The following is a 16,249-nucleotide window of genomic DNA, read 5'->3' as shown; positions in this document are numbered from 1 at the left end:
TAAGTGACAGCCTGAGGAAGAAAAATCTACTTTTAATTGGAGTCCCCGAGGGCCCCGAAAGGGACAGAGGGCCAGAATATGTATTTGAACAAATCATAGCTAAAAACTTTCCTAATCTGGGAAGGGAAACAGGCATTCAGATCCAGGAAATAGAGAGATCCCCCCTAAAATCAATAAAAACCGTTCAACACCTCCACATTTAATAGTGAAACTTGCACATTCCAAAGATAAAGAGAAGATCCTTAAAGCAACAAGAGACAAGAAGTCCCTAACTTATATGGGGAGGAATATCAGATTAACAGCAGACCTCTCCACAGAGACCTGACAGGCCAGAAAGGCCTGGCAGGATATATTCAGTATCCTAAATGAGAAGAACATGCACGTAAGAATACTTTAACCAACAAGGCTCTCATTCAGAAGAGAAGGAGAGATAAAGAGCTTCCAAGACAGGCAGGAACTGAAAGAATATGTGACCTCCAAACCAGCTCTGCAAAAAATTTTAAGGGGGACTCTTAAAATTACTCTTTAAGAAGTCCAATGAAACAGTCCACAAAAACAGAGACTGAATAGGTATCATCATGACACCAAACTCATATCTTAAAATAGTAACTCTGCATGTGAATGGGCTTAATGACTCCATTAAAAGGCGCAGGGTTTCAGACTGGATAAAAAAGCAGGACCCATTTATTTGCTGTCTACAAGAGACTCATTTCAGACAGAAGGACACCTACAGCCTGAAAATAAAAGGTTGGAAAACAATTTACCATTCAAATGGTCCTCAAAAGAAAGCAGGGGTAGCCATCCTCATATCAGATAAACTAAAATTTATCCCAAAAACTATAGTGAGAGATGAAGAGGGACACTATATCATACTTAAAGGATCTATCCAACAAGAGGACTTAACAATCCTCAATATATATGCCCCGAATGTGGGAGCTGCCAAATATATCAATCAATTAATAACCAAAGTTGAGACATACTTAGATAATAATACACTTATACTTGGTGACTTCAATCTAGCGCTTTCTACACTCGATAGGTCTTCTAAGCACAACATCTCCAAAGAAACGAGAGCTTTAAATGATACACTGGACCAGATGGATTTCACAGATATCTACAGAACTTTACGTCCAAACGCAAATGAATACACATTCTTCTCAAGTGCACATGGAACTTTCTCCAGAATAGACCCCATACTGGGTCACAAATCGGGTCTGAACCGATACCAAAAGATTGGGATCGTCCCCTGCATATTCTCAGACCATAATGCCTTGAAATTAGAACTAAATCACAACAAGAAGTTTGGAAGGACCTCAAACACGTGGAGGTTAAGGACCATCCTGCTAAAAGATGAAAGGGTCAACCAGGAAATTAAGGAAAAATTAAAAAGATTCATGGAAACTAATGAGAATGAAGATACAACCGTTCAAAATCTTTGGGATGCAGCAAAAGCAGTCCTGAGGGGGAAATACATCGCAATACAAGCATCCATTCAAAAACTGGAAAGAACTCAAATACAAAAGCTAACCTTACACCTAAAGGAGCTAGAGAAAAAAACAGCAAATAGACCTACATCCAGCAGAAGAAGAGAGTTAATAAAGATTTGAGCAGAACTCAACAAAATCGAGACCAGAAGAACTGTGGAACAGATCAACAAAACCAGGAGTTGATTCTTTGAAAGAATTAATAAGATAGATAAACCATCAGCCAGCCTTATTAAAAAGAAGAGAGAGATGACTCAAATTAATAAAATCATGAATGAGAAAGGAGAGATCACTACCAACAACAAGGAAATACAAACGATTTTAAAAACATATTATGAACAGCTATACGCCAATAAATTAGGCAATCTAGAAGAAATGGACGCATTCCTGGAAAGCCACAAACTACCAAAACTGGAACAGGAAGAAACAGAAAACCTGAACTAACTGCCACTAACCTGCCACTAACCAGGGAGGAAATTGAAGCAGTCATCAAAAACCTCCCAAGACACAAAAGTCCACGGCCAGATGGCTTCCCAGGGGAATTCTATCAAACGTTTAAAGAAGAAACCATACCTATTCTACTAAAGATGTTCAGAAAGATAGAAAGAGATGGAATACTTCCAAACTCGTTCTATGAGGCCAGCATCACCTTAATTCCAAAACCAGACAAAGACCCCACCAAAAAGGAGAATTACAGACCAATATCCCTGATGAACATGGATGCAAAAATTCTCAACAAGATACTAGCCAATAGGATCCAACAGTACATTAAGAAAATTATTCACCATGACAAAGCAGGATTTATTCCTGGGATGCAAGGCTGGTTCAACACCCATAAAACAATCAATGTGATTCATCATATCAGCAAGAGAAAAAACAAGAACCATATGATCCTTTCAATAGATGCAGAGAAAGCATTTGACAAAATACAGCATCCATTCCTGATCAAAACTCTTCAGAGTGTAGGGATACAGGGAACATTCCTCAACATCTTAAAAGCCATCTACGAAAAGCCCACAGCAAATATCATTCTCAATGGGAAGCACTGGGAGCCTTTCCGCTAAGATCAGGAACAAGAAGGGATGTCCACTCTCACCACTGCTATTCAACATAGTACTGGAAGTCCTAGCCTCAGCAATCAGACAACAAAAAGACATAAAAGGCATTCAAATTGGCAAAGAAAGGATCCCTGGGTGGCGCAGCGGTTTGGCGCCTGCCTTTGGCCCAGGGCGCGATCCTGGAGACCCGGGATCGAATCCCACGTCAGGCTCCCGGTGCATGGAGCCCGCTTCTCCCTCTGCCTATGTCTCTGCCTCTCTCTCTCTCTCTCTCTCTCTCTCTGTGACTATCATAAATAAATAAATAAATAAAATTTAAAAAAATTCAAAAAAAAAATTGGCAAAGAAGGAGTCAAACTCTCCCTCTTCGCCGATGACATGATACTGTACATAGAAAACCCAAAAGCCTCCACCCCAAGATTGCTAGAACTCATACAGCAATTTGGCAGTGTGGCAGGATACAAAATCAATGCCCAGAAATCAGTGGCATTTCTATACACTAACAATGAGACTGAAGAAAGAGAAATTAAGGAGTCAATCCCATTTACAATTGCACCCAAAAGCATAAGATACCTAGGAATAAACCTAACCAAAGAGGTTAAGGATCTATACCCTCACAACTATAGAACACTTCTGAAAGAAATTGAGGAAGACACAAAGAGATGGAAAAATATTCCATGCTCATGGATTGGCAGAATTAATATTGTGAAAATATCAATGTTACCCAGGGCAATTTACACGTTTAATGCAATCCCTATCAAAATACCATAGACTTTCTTCAGAGAGTTAGAACAAATTATTTTAAGATTTGTGTGGGATCAGAAAAGACCCCAAATAGCCAGGGGAATTTTAAAAAAGAAAACCATATCTGGGGGCATCACAATGCCAGATTTCAGGTTGTACTACGAAGCTGTGGTCATCAAGACAGTGTGGTACTGGCACAAAAACAGACACATAGATCAATGGAACAGAATAGAGAATCCCGAAGTGGACCCTCAACTTTATGGTCAACTACTATTCGACAAAGGAGGAAAGACTATCCACTGGAAAAAACACAGTCTCTTCAATAAATGTGCTGGGAAAATTGGACATCCACATGCAGAAGAATGAAACTAGACCACTCTCTTGCACCATACACAAAGATAAACTCAAAATGGATGAAAGATCTAAATGGGAGACAGTATTCCATCAAAATCCTAGAGGAGAACACAGGCAACACCCTTTTTGAACTCAGCCACAGTAACTTCTTGCAAGATACACCCACGAAGGCAAAAGAAACAAAAGCAAAAATGAACTATTGGGACTTCATCAAGATAAGAAGCTTTTGCACAGCAAAGGATACAGTCAACAAAACTAAAAGACAACCTACAGAATGGGAGAAGATATTTGCAAATGACGTATCAGATAAAGGGCTAGTGTCCAAGATCTATAAAGAACTTATTAAACTCAACAGCAAAGAAACAAACAATCCAATCATGAAATGGGCAAAAGACATGAAGAGAAATCTCACAGAGGAAGACATAGACATGGCCAACAAGCACATGAGAAAATGCTCTGCATCACTTGCCATCAGGGAAATACAAATCAAAACCACAATGAGATACCACCTCACACCAGTGAAAATGGGGGAAATTAACAAGGCAGGAAACCACAAATGTTGGAGAGGATGTGGAGAAAAGGGAACCCTCTTGCACTGTGGGTGGGAATGTGAACTGGTGCAGCCACTCTGGAAAACTGTGTGGAGGTTCCTCAAACAGTTAAAAATAGACCTGCCCTACGACCCAGCAATTGCACTGCTGGGGATTTACCCCAAAGATACAGATGCAATGAAACGCCGGGACACCTGCACCCTGATGTTTATAGCAGCAATGTCCACAATAGCCAAAATGTGGAAGGAGCCTCAGTGTCCATCGACAGATGAATGGATAAAGAAGATGTGGTCTATGTATACAATGGAATATTCCTCAGCCATTAGAAACGACAAATACCCACCATTTGCTTCAACGTGGATGGAACTGGAGGGTATTATGCTGAGTGAAATAAGTCAATCGGAGAAGGTCAAACATTATATGGTCTCATTCATTTGGGGAATATAAAAAATAGTGAAATGGAATAAAGGGGAAAGGAGAAAAAATAAGTGGGAAATATCAGGAAGGGAGACAGAACATGAGAGACTCCTAACTCTGGGAAACGAACTAAGGGTAGTGGAAGGGGAGGTGGGGGGGGGGGGGGGGGCGATGACTGGGTGGTGGGCACTGAGGTGGTCACTTGACAGGAAGAGCACTGGATGTTATTCTGCATGTTGACAAATTGAACACCAATAAAAAATAAATTTATTTTAAAAAAGAGGAAGAAAAAAAAGTTTCTGAGCTAGCAAGACTAGCAATATTTAACATGAGGGAATCAACCCCTTTTTAACTATTCTTTTCATCCTTTGATCTCTTATTACATTAGTGTTTCACACTGACTTAAGATTCAAAGCTTTGGCTGAAATAACCAATTTAAAAGATCCTCACACCTACAAAGTATCTACCTTTCCCATCCATTGGATCTTCCTTGTTTCCTCCCTTCTTTAAGGAAAATGAGGTCTCTTCTTCAAGGTAATTAAGTATAATTTTTTTAAAAATATTTTTAAAAATGTATTACTGGCTCTTACTTCAATAAGGTTGCCTAAATACATGATTATCTCTCTTTGCTCCAAATTCCCACTGAAACAACAAGGGGAAAAACATTACATTAAAAATAGGTTGTATTTTTACACACACACACACAGATTACGGGATTCCACCCTCATGGTTTCTGATTTAGTAGGTTTAGGATGGGCTCAAGATTTTGTATGTCTAACAAGTTCCCAGGTGATGATGATTCTACTGCTCTGAGGACCACATTATAAGAACCACCATGGTAAATAAATAGAGATCACTAAAAGGAACAATTTTTTATTAATTTTAATTAGCATCCTTAGAGATATTTAAATGAATGATACAGCCATTGTTTTTCCAGTATTTGTAAAATAAGAGTTCTAGAAAACTGGAAAAAATACAATCTCTGAATTTAAAAATAAAAATCAGAAGGGCTAAATAACAACTAAAACCCAACAAAGCAGTGTGGAAAATAGTCTAAGACATCTTCCAAAACATACAGCAAAGACAAGGAGATGGAGAACATGAGAGAAAATTTAACAAGCATAAAGTGTTAATATCCATTTAATAGGTTTCTGGAGACAGAAAAACACAACAAGGAAGAAATTTCAAACTTTCATATTGCCTAGTTAATTTCCAAGCAGGTAAAAAATTTTAAAGTCACCAATTGGACACATATTCGTAACATTTTTAAACTTAAAAGAAATAAAGAAAACTCTAAAAGCTTTGAGGGGAAAAACACAGGTTATTACAAAGCAATATGAATCAGACTAGCATCAGACATTTCATTTAGCATGTGAGAATAAAAAGGAATGTTGTTTACAACATTCAGAGATGCAATTATTTTGAACCTGGAATTCTACATTTAGTGAAATCAAAGTCAAATCAAATACGAAGGCAAAATAAAGACATTTTTGGAAATTTAAGAACTAAGATAATTGACTTCCCATCCATATTTATTTCCTACTTCTGCTGTAAGAAATTATCATAGAAGTCCAAAATGGGTTTCAATGAGCTAAAATTAAGGTGTTGGCAGAATTACACATCTTTTGGAAGCACTAAAGAAATCCATTTCCTTGCCTTCTCTACCTTCTAGACACTGCCTGAATTCTTTGACTCCTTCCATTTTCATCATTATCATTAAATGTAATCAGTACTTATGGCAGACTTTTTAGTTCCTTAAAGAAATGCAAGTGACTAGAGCTACAATATATAGCCTCTGACAGAGTAAATGAAAAATATGCTCTATCATTTCTTTAAAAAACATTTTAATCAGGTAATAATTGTTATTAATAAACACCTACCGAATCATTCGCTGCTAGTCCAAGTGCAAGGTTCACTGTAAGAAACAAAAGGTAATTAAATTTAGTAACTAAAAAAAAAAAAATTTAGTAACTTTCCTTCTACTAAAATTCAGTTTGCCTTTTAATATTTTCAAGGTAATAACCAAAGCACAGAAATTTTTAATATCTCTCCTTTACTTGTAAAAAACAAAAACATGGAGAGAATACAGAAAGTAAAAAAGATAGTAATATTCCAACTAAGCAATACATTCCTGCCCTATAATTAACATTTTAAATAATTCATTTTTATAATCTTTTACATTTTATTTAAATAATCTACTTAGTTAAAAAAAAAAAAATGTTACGGGCAGCCTCGGTGGCACTGCGGTTTAGCGCTGCCTGCAGCCCGGGGTGTGATCCTGGAGACCCAGGATTGAGTCCCACGTCAGGCTCCCTGCGAGGAGCCTGTTTCTCCCTCTGCCTGTGTCTCTGCCTCTCTCTCTCTGTGTCTCTCATGAATAAATAAAATCTTTTAAAAAATAAAAATATAAATAAATAAACAAACAAATAAATAAAATGTTATGATATATACAGTTCAATTATTTTCAAAAACATTCTGCAGAAAAAGTATATACCTTTTAATAAATAAAAATGTGTATGATCTTCTTGCCTTTTAAGAATAAATGCTGATAATGCAGGAATTTCAAATACCTAACTCACAAATATCCCCATATGAAAGACTGGACCACTGTGCAGAGGAAAAGGAAGAGAGTCAAAGGTAAGGCAGTTCCTTTAACTCCTTTAACATGTTTACATGGGTAAACATGTTCCCAAAACTGTCAATTGCAAATGAATCCTAAAGAAGTAGTCCCAAAACCACCTTTAGCCCAGCAACAGAGATATGCTACATCTGAGATGAAGAAAGGTCCAAAGGTAACAAATTTCCAAGACTGATAAATAGACTCTCATACTGTGAATCACATTTCTTTAATAGAACAATGTTATAAATGATGCTGAGATGGTTTCCTTTAAAGTAGTTAAGAGCATAAATTTTCAAGGCAGACCTGGTTCAAATTCTAGTTCTGCCACCTTCTATTACATAACCTTGAGTAGGATATTTTACCCCTAAATCTATTTTCCTCCTCTATAAAATGAGGATAATTCCTATTTCATAACGGTTTTGAGAATTAAATGAAATACTCACATAAAATACTTAGCCTAGGATATGGTACTTGACAAATTAATTTTTATAAATTATAAAATAATGCTGAATTTCAGGTACATCATAGGTTAAACAGTCTAACTGTTAAACAGAAACTTTTAGAGAATACTTCATTTCATTGTCAGAGTCTTCTCAGTTTACACAATGGAATCACAAAGCATGTTTGTATTAACCATGTATCATCATTCTAACTGAAAATATCTCTAGTACGCATATTCAAATGGGAAGAATTTTGAGATAGTTCAGAACAAAATATATATATATATATACATATATATATATATGTATATATATATATAACACACACACACATATGGGAAAGAAATATTTCTAAGGCTTATGTATACAGATAGAACTGTTAGAAAAAAGTAAAGGTCAATTGTTTTGGACAGATGGTATAATGCTAACAAATAAAAAAAGAAACAAGGCAGGGGCATTTGCAGAAACATCTACTATGTGTCACAACTGTATATTTTCTCATATATTTTCCTATTTAAATGCTGCCACATTCCATGGCAATAGATGATCTGCTAAACAAAAACAATGTTTTAAACAAGCATTAGCCTACAGATTCAACAAATTATATTGCATAAAATTCAAGTAACTTCAGGATAGCATCATGAAAATACTTTTATCTTTAACCAGTTCCAGTAATCACAGAGCATGCAAAGGAATTCACATTACTGAAAACAAATAAATGTACTCTGAATTTTCAAAAAACAAGAAGAGGTGGATTCTAGAACCAAAGACTAAAAGCTTCTAAATTTTACAAAATATTAAACAGATGGATTATAGCCCCTTAAGAAAGAAAGTAAAAATGGTTGCATATAGCATTAATTCATTAGAAACAATCACTAATCATTTTTTAATAATAATATAGTATCTGTTGGGACAACTGGGTGGCTCCGCAGTTGAGCATCTGCTTTCAGCTCAGGGTGTGATCCCAGAGTCCTGGGATCGAGTCCTGCATCGGGCTCCCTGCATGGAGCCTGCTTCCTCCCTCTGCCTGTGTCTCTGCCTCTCTCTCTGTATCTCTCATGAATAAATAAATAAAATCTTTCAATAATAATAATAGTAATATAGTATCAAGTAGTAATAACATTAGAGGTCTATTATAACTATAATATTTGGTAAATCTTATTTTCTGTAAAATATCTGAAAAACTCTTCCACAATTACCTTCAGGTCAAAGTGAGAAAAAAATTGAGCCAATAAACTATATAGTTGGATTTGTAGTTGATTGTACAACCATAAAACTGCTATACTGGGAAATTACTAAAAATAGCTTTAAACAAACACAAGATCTTTAGTCACAGAACTCTGTACTAGCCCTTATTTCAAAATGTCATTGATTTCAGTGGAAGTGAAGAATTTCATGGCACGTATATCTCCCAACTTTAATAGTCTGAAAAATATTTTTAATTTAAAATATCTTGTCAGAAAAAAAATAAATAAAATAAAATACCTTGTCAGTCTAGAACTACACCAAATCAACAACTAAATATGGTAAAGATAGTCATTTTTTTAAAATCATGTGCAAACGATAAACGGGATAGAGATCTGAATTAGCAGTCATTCCTATTGAAATGACTGAATGTTAAATAACAAGGCAGCAATAAGATGACTCCAAGGGTGCCTGGGTGGTGCAGTCAGTTAAGCACCCAACACTTGATTTTGGCTCAGGTTGGGATCTCAGGGTTGAGATCCAGCCCTGAGTTGGGCTCTGCACTCAGTGTGGAGTCTACTTGAGATTCTCTCCCTCTCCTCTGCCCCTCTAAATCATGCTCTCTGTCTTTCTCTAAAATAAACATATCTTTTTTTTTAAGTGTTTTATTACTCCCAATTAATAATACAAGTTACTTCTGTTGTGCAGGATCGGAACAAGGGAAGCCATTACCCTTTTACATAATTACACTGGAACCATCTTCCTAGAAATAAAAAATTTCTGGGGCACGTGAGTAGCCGCCGGTTAAGCAGCCAGCTCTCGATTTGGGCTTGGGTCATGATCTTGCGGTTCTGGGATAGAACGCAGGATCCGGCTCCACGCCCAGCAGGCAACCTGCTTAAGGGTACTCTCTGTCCTTCCCCCCTGCCCCCTCCCTGCCTGTGTTCCTCTTTGTTTAATTTACATGCCCACCCTATGAAAAACCTTATCATCATTACCATTTTACAGTTAAGTAAACTGAAGATCTGATGGGCAATGTGACCACCTTTTCCTCAGTTAAGGGGTCGAAGACCTGGGCCATCTGTACCTAGTTTTGTTGGTTTTTTTTTTTTTTTTTTTTTTTTTTTTTGTACCTAGTTTTTTTGAACTGTAAATCTAAGCTCCTCATCACTACTAACTCCTGATACCACGGAATCAGCGATTGGGAATTTCACAAATAACTCTAAAAATCAAAACTATCCTTTTAATGCTGTGCACTTGCCAGTTGGCATAAATTCCTGAGATCAGAATATCCTATAATACCTGCTGTAGTAGACTTTCCAACTCCACCTTTTCCAGAGGCCACAACTATAACTTGCTTTACACCTTCTATTGGTTTCTGCTTTGGAAGTCCTCGGGACATGATTTGTGCTCTTCTTTGTTTTAGGGCCTCACTGTCAGCTCCAGACAACTTAAAAAAAAAAAAAAAAGTTTTAAAATAAGCCATCACTATTAGCATGCTGTTAAAGTAAAATATCAGAGTCTTGAAAAGGGCTTGCTTTTCTAGGCTAATGCTGCTGATCTCCATTAGGTAGGTCTTTCGTGCTATCTTCTTACTGCTATTGATCACAGTCGTGGAAATACACTGTTTAAGTTGAAATTTATCTGCCAGGACGTTAAAAAAAAAAAACGCAAAGTAAATAAACTGCCTCTTTACGGAGTTAAATCCTCCACGTGTTTCCTTCTCTTTAACCCATTTTCTAAATAGAGAAAGCAATGCACAAGTCTCACATGCACGTTCTAGGCATCCGTCCTGTCCCGCCACGCCCCGGCCTGGTCCTATGGGGGCCTGCTTGGAAAGTGGAGACGTCCAGACAACTGGGGTCTCACTTTGCCGCCGGCTGGCGGGGGCCCGTTAAGGTCTGCGGCGAGCGCTCGCCAGGGGGTTTTGCCTGCGCACCTGCGGCCCTGCCGCCCTCGCATCTCCGTCCCCCCCGCCTCCCCCCGGCCTGCAGCTCCACGAACCTGGCGCCCACAAACCAACACTCGGCTTCCCCCAAGCGGGACGCCGGCCCCGCCACCACCCCGAAGCGTTACCCCACCAAAAAGCAGCAAACGCTGCCAACACCCCATAGCGCGGAGCATAGCTTTAAGCCCAGCCCGGAAGCCGTCGCGGCCGGCGCGGGGTGATGACGTCACGTAGTAACGCTTGGCTTCCTCTCCCTAGAGACCAGCCGCCTCGCGTTTCCTCAGCCCGGGAGCCCGACTTGTTCGTGCAGTGTCGTTCGTAGCCAGGTACAGAGCTTTTACAAAGTTTAACCAAATGTTTGTGAAGCGTTTTCCACATACCTCATCTGTTTAGTCCTCGCAGAAATCCTCGAGTAGGTAGATAGGAGACTCTTAACAGTATTCTCTTTTCAGTATTAAGAGACTTAAAGTTTAGAGACTTGACTCAACTGGAAAGAAGTAGGAAATTGTAGAACTTGAAAATGACTCCAGGTGTTCGCATTGCGAAGAATACGGTATCTTCACTAGTCTCCGTGTTAAGGATTTTACCTTTTTTTTTTTTTTACCCCCGGCGTGATCCACAATAATAGTATGTATTGATATTTACTGCTGTGTTGCTTACAGTTCCCTGAAAGAAAAGTCAGGTGCTTTGCTGGGCTCGAAAAAGTTTAGCTAAATAAGAAAGCAGGTCTAAAGAAGCAAGTTTCGCTCAAGAAGAAAGTTAAGTGAGACAAAGCTTGAGGAAGAAGGTGGAATTTATTTTGATGTGAGGAATGAAGTATTCCTAGATCCAAAGTGGAGGAGAGCGAGGGAAGTAGCTGTGAAAGAAGACGCTAGAAGGCTGATAAAGAAACCCTGACCCAGCAAAAGAATCAATTAGGGTGCAGGTTGGCTTACTCTCACGTATTCCTTATGATATTTTCTAAAGTTGATTTTAATTTCTTTTATTTGCTTCTTCTCTGTAGAGAATTTGTTGTATAATCATTCAGTTTATTTTGCTCTAATCTGGTCTTTAATTTTCCTGGCTTTACTACAGGCATAACATCTCAATCTCAAACAATTATTGTAAGGATTAGATTTTTACCAACAAGTACATTGAATTAATTTTTTTAAAGATGTATTTATTTATTCATAATAGACACAGAGAGAGAGAGAGAGGCAGAGACACAGGAGGAGGGAGAAGCAGGCTCCATGCAGGGAGCCCGACGCGGGACTCGATCCGGAGACTCCAGGATCGCGCCCTGGGCCAAAGGCAGGCGCTAAACCGCTGAGCCACCCAGGGATCCCTAGTACATTGAATTAAATAAGCTCTGGGAAAAAATCCAGTTCTTTGCTTTTTCTCCCCCAATCTCACATTATTACTTCCTTTGCCTTATCACTTTCTTATTTTGCAATATGTTTTCTCAGTTAATTTTATCAATTTTATCTGCTCAATTTTTATAAATCATAAGCCAAAAGAATAGGGATAAGGAGAATGGCTATCAGAATAATCCATTCACTAAACAAGAAATGCTGAGTATTTGTTTGTGTTCAGGTAGATTTTCAAATTATTCTAGACTTATGACTTATGAAGATATATTCATTTAACAAATATTTGCTGACCAACTACAATACACCAAGCAATGTGCTAATCATGGGATTTTCAACACCCTATGGTGTTATGGTCACCCAATGGTCTGATAATAGGGATTATCAGATATAATCCCTCCACTCAAGAACTTTACCAAGTGTGAGAGACAGAATAATAATTCAACATGGTGTAATAAGTATAGGAAGAAAGCACTGAGAAATAGAGAATTACAAAGAAAGGGCACCTTAATTCATTCAAGAAGGCTTCTGGATAGGGTAACATCTAAGCTGAATCCTGAGTGTGGGTAATGTGTAGGCATCAGCTCTGAGAATAGCTAGAGGATTGTACAGAGATAAGAAATGAACTGGTAAGAATTTCAAATAATCTTCATGGCTTGCAGACAGAGTGTGAGGTGCAGGTCTCAGAGAGATGAGGATGGAAGATGGCAAAGATGGGAAGGGTGTGTAGATCATAAAAGACTTTATATATCACTCAAAGGAATTTGGACTTTCTCCTAAGGGAACCACAGAAGGTTTAAAGTGATAAAATAATGTAATTAGATTTATATTTTAGAAATACTACTGAATACCAGGTTTAAAAAAAGGGTTGTGAGAGGTGTGACCAGCGTTAGGGAGATAGGTTACTGTAATAATCCAAGAGACATGTTTGCTTATAAAATAGATAATACCTACTTGTAGGGATGTTGCAAGGTTAAATTTAAAATAATGCATGTAGAAAATCAATTAATAAAGCATGTAGAATACCTATCGCAAAGTACATATTCGCAATAAATGTTAGCTATTGTAATGATATTGGTTATGTAAAGGTTTATGATATGGGCAATGAGATAAATGGTACTGACATCCTCTGAGAGAGAAAGTAAAGGAAGGAACAAGTAATATCAATGTTTGTAGAATGGATAAATCATTAATTTGATTTACCTTTCAGAATAGGATATCAGCAGAATAGAAAAGATGTCCATTATTTCTTACTACTGCTACACACACACACACAAACACACACACACACACACACCTCCTTCTCAAAAGAATATTCTCCCTTAGCTCCTAAGAATTTCTAAGCCATTTGGCCCTATCCCCTTGTTGGGTTAAAGATGGACACACAAACAAAATTGGACCAATTAGATTCTTTCTCCAGAAAACTTTTTTTTTTATCCAGAAAACTTTTAAAACAAGAGATGTTAATCCTAATTTGCATTGGAACTGATAAGACTGAAGTGACTAATTTCTTCTTTGTGCACAGAGAAGTGGAAAAAGATAATGCCAAGAGAGAAAAATAAAGCAGACCATCAGAAATTGTGTGTGCAGAGATGGAGGGGAGAACGACTACACTGATTCATAATAGCTTTCCAATTCCTGGTTCTAATCCATAGTGAGGTTCAGCTATACTTCCTATTCGTAGATCCATGAGATGTACCTGCAGCCATCCAATAAATTCTCTGTGTGCCTTGGCCTAGTTTGGATGTGATTTTGTGTACCTAAAAGTATGGTAAGATATGTTTTATAATTATCAAGACATTCCCCCCTATAATTTCCTTGTACCTTATATATCCTTTCACCATTTTAATAAACTGTGTGGCATTATTTTTTGATACCTAAAAATGTTAAAGAAAATAGATTGTTTTCTTGGTTTTGAATTTTGAAAATCAGGACTTTTAAGGAGAATGGGGACAGCTCTGGCAAAGACAATACATTTGGGAGAACTACATGATATAAAAACATGGTTTCTCACCTATATAAGTTAGGATTACATTTGGCTGCAAGTAGCAGAAAACTCTATCATTGTTTTAAATAGGTAGGAATATATTAGTCTCATATGAAAAGTTCACAGGCAGACTCTTCAGGTCTGATGCAGGGGCTCCATTGTGTTATTATGTCCCAGATTCATTCTTTTGGTTCCATCATCTTGTTGTCCTTATTTTGCTCCAAGATGGTAGCTGCACCTCCAGGCATCAAGGCTATGTTCCATACAGGAAAAGAGGAGAATAACAAAGATAAAAAGCTTTCTCTGGTGTTTGTCCCTGTTTTGGAGGGAGGTGGGGAAAGGGAGAGAGAGAAGCCACATACACAACAGATTGCCTAGAACCAGGTCACATGACCACCCCTAAAAGCAAGAGAAGCTGAGAAATAAAGCATTTACATATCCTTAACCTATAGATTAGTGGAAAGCAATGAAAAAATTATTGGAAATGGATATTGAATAAGCCAACTCAATATCTGTCCTAGAAAGACTATATAAAATTTTGTGGAATTATGGGGAATCAAGAGAGAAGAAAAATGAGAACTTAGATATTCACAAGTCCTTAAGCCAGATATTGGTAATTGGATAGCCCAAGAACATTCTTAACCCCCAATTTCCTTGCAGCATTCAACTATAAAGGATTAAAGTCCAAATACTTACTTTTCTAGTCTCACTTGCTAATTCTAGACATAGATCTTGGCATGTATGGTATGGTTCCGGACAATGTGGTGTAAGAGAAATTTCCTGGGGAAGGCTTCTGAGAAAGCTTTTGTTTTTCTGATAAAATAGAGCCTAATTGATACTACTCCTTTTCCCCCATCTTAACAGTGGATATGACACCTGGAGTTGTGGCAATCAATTGTGTGAACATGAGAAGCACAATGGTGACAGATACAATGACAAAAGCCAACAGTAAGGGTAATGAAGTAGAAATATATCAGGAAGATGAATTCTTGGTTATAGAGTTAAGCTGCTATGCCAGTACTGACCTGCATCTCCATTTCTCTTGTTGGGTGAGATAATTAATTGTTTTAACCACTGTTAATTAGGATTTTTGTTATTTGAAGTTAAAATAATCAGTACCTATTACAGCTCCAAAGAAAGAACCAGATATACTGTGACTATGTCTCTCCAATTGAATCCCAGTAAAGAGGGGGAATATCAGAGCCCCAAATCAGTGTAAGGGATGTAATAACAACAGAATCAATGTCCCCACTATCAATGTAGTGTCAGGACCACAGAATAAAAACAGTTGAGTATCGTGTGTAGGCAGACAGGCTAAGAGAGTTCCTGCAAGGAACCACAAGAGTGGCTAAGAGAAAAAGCTGATCTTTAAGAAACCTTAAGGTCAAGAATAAAGGAAGACTTGGCAACAACGTGCATGGTTAAGTATGTGGAATCTCATTCAATGCTGGTATAAACAGATAAAGACCTTCCGGATTAAATGTCACATCACCATGCAGACATCTGGACACTACATACACACAATACTGGTTTCTACCACCCCAAGAGAAATTAATAAATAAGTACTATTCAAAACAAACAGGATTCTTTTGAATGTCTCCTATAAATAGGGGAATACTTTGTATTATTGTCTCGGAAGCATATATTTGTATCTGCTAGATTCCCACCCCTCCCCCCAAAAAAAGATCCTCAGGTGACCATGGGCTTGCTGAGAGTTCAGATTCCTACACAGAGGCAGAGCCTGCCTCATCCCCATCCATAAGCTTAACTTATCAGCTGAGAACATGCTTCATTCCTTTGTTCAATTCACTAAGGAATAAGAAGGTATGGACAGTTTCCTGTCTCTGTTAATATATTAACTAAAGCTTAGAACTAGTGCCAGTTCCTTCAGTTTAAGGTTATTGTCCCCAAATGAACCTTTTATCCTGCCCACAAGGCTTGCTGAAATGAAAATCTCACCCTATCAATGGACTTGTATAAATGACAGCCCCATTAATTGACCCTCTTTTGTCCTATGGTACAATTTGTTTCCAAATATCTCTGCTCATAACTAAACATGACACTGTCTCTTACCAATATCTAATACAAATTTTCACATTAAGCTATAAAGTATTT

General features: G+C 37.7%; 1 protein-coding gene and 1 long non-coding RNA gene across 20 annotated transcripts in view; one reads left to right on the top strand and one right to left on the bottom strand.

Annotated features, from left to right (window-relative positions):
* The window catches only part of NUBPL (nucleotide binding protein like), a 230,506-nt gene extending 219,478 nt beyond the window's left edge, over window positions 1–11,028 (bottom strand). For 3 of the 18 annotated variants that reach the window (XR_005363111.1, XR_005363112.1, XR_005363110.1), the window contains exons 1-3: window positions 10,858–11,016; window positions 10,156–10,303; window positions 6,489–6,523 (exon numbers count right to left, since the gene is read on the bottom strand). Coding sequence is in view for 14 of the 18 variants with exons in the window: in XM_038544446.1 (XP_038400374.1) it covers window positions 6,489–6,523; window positions 10,156–10,303; window positions 10,858–10,977 (303 nt within the window). In the remaining 4 variants the exon portion in view is untranslated. Of the gene's footprint in view, window positions 1–6,488; window positions 6,524–10,155; window positions 10,304–10,623; window positions 10,768–10,857 lie in introns of those variants that run through there. The other 15 variants (XM_038544446.1, XM_038544444.1, XM_038544448.1 and 12 more) reach the window with 9 other exon arrangements.
* The window catches only part of LOC102156351, a 33,958-nt gene continuing 28,728 nt past the window's right edge, over window positions 11,020–16,249 (top strand). For both annotated transcript variants that reach the window (XR_005363115.1, XR_005363114.1), the window contains exons 1-3: window positions 11,020–11,127; window positions 13,673–13,918; window positions 14,999–15,183. This is a non-coding gene — a long non-coding RNA (uncharacterized LOC102156351). The remainder of the gene's footprint in view (window positions 11,128–13,672; window positions 13,919–14,998; window positions 15,184–16,249) is intronic.

This window comes from Canis lupus, chromosome 8 (genome assembly GCF_011100685.1).
Source record: "Canis lupus familiaris isolate Mischka breed German Shepherd chromosome 8, alternate assembly UU_Cfam_GSD_1.0, whole genome shotgun sequence".
NCBI lineage: Eukaryota > Metazoa > Chordata > Mammalia > Carnivora > Canidae > Canis > Canis lupus.
Note: the sequence above shows the minus strand (reverse complement) of the source record. Positions and strands in the feature narration are given on the sequence as shown.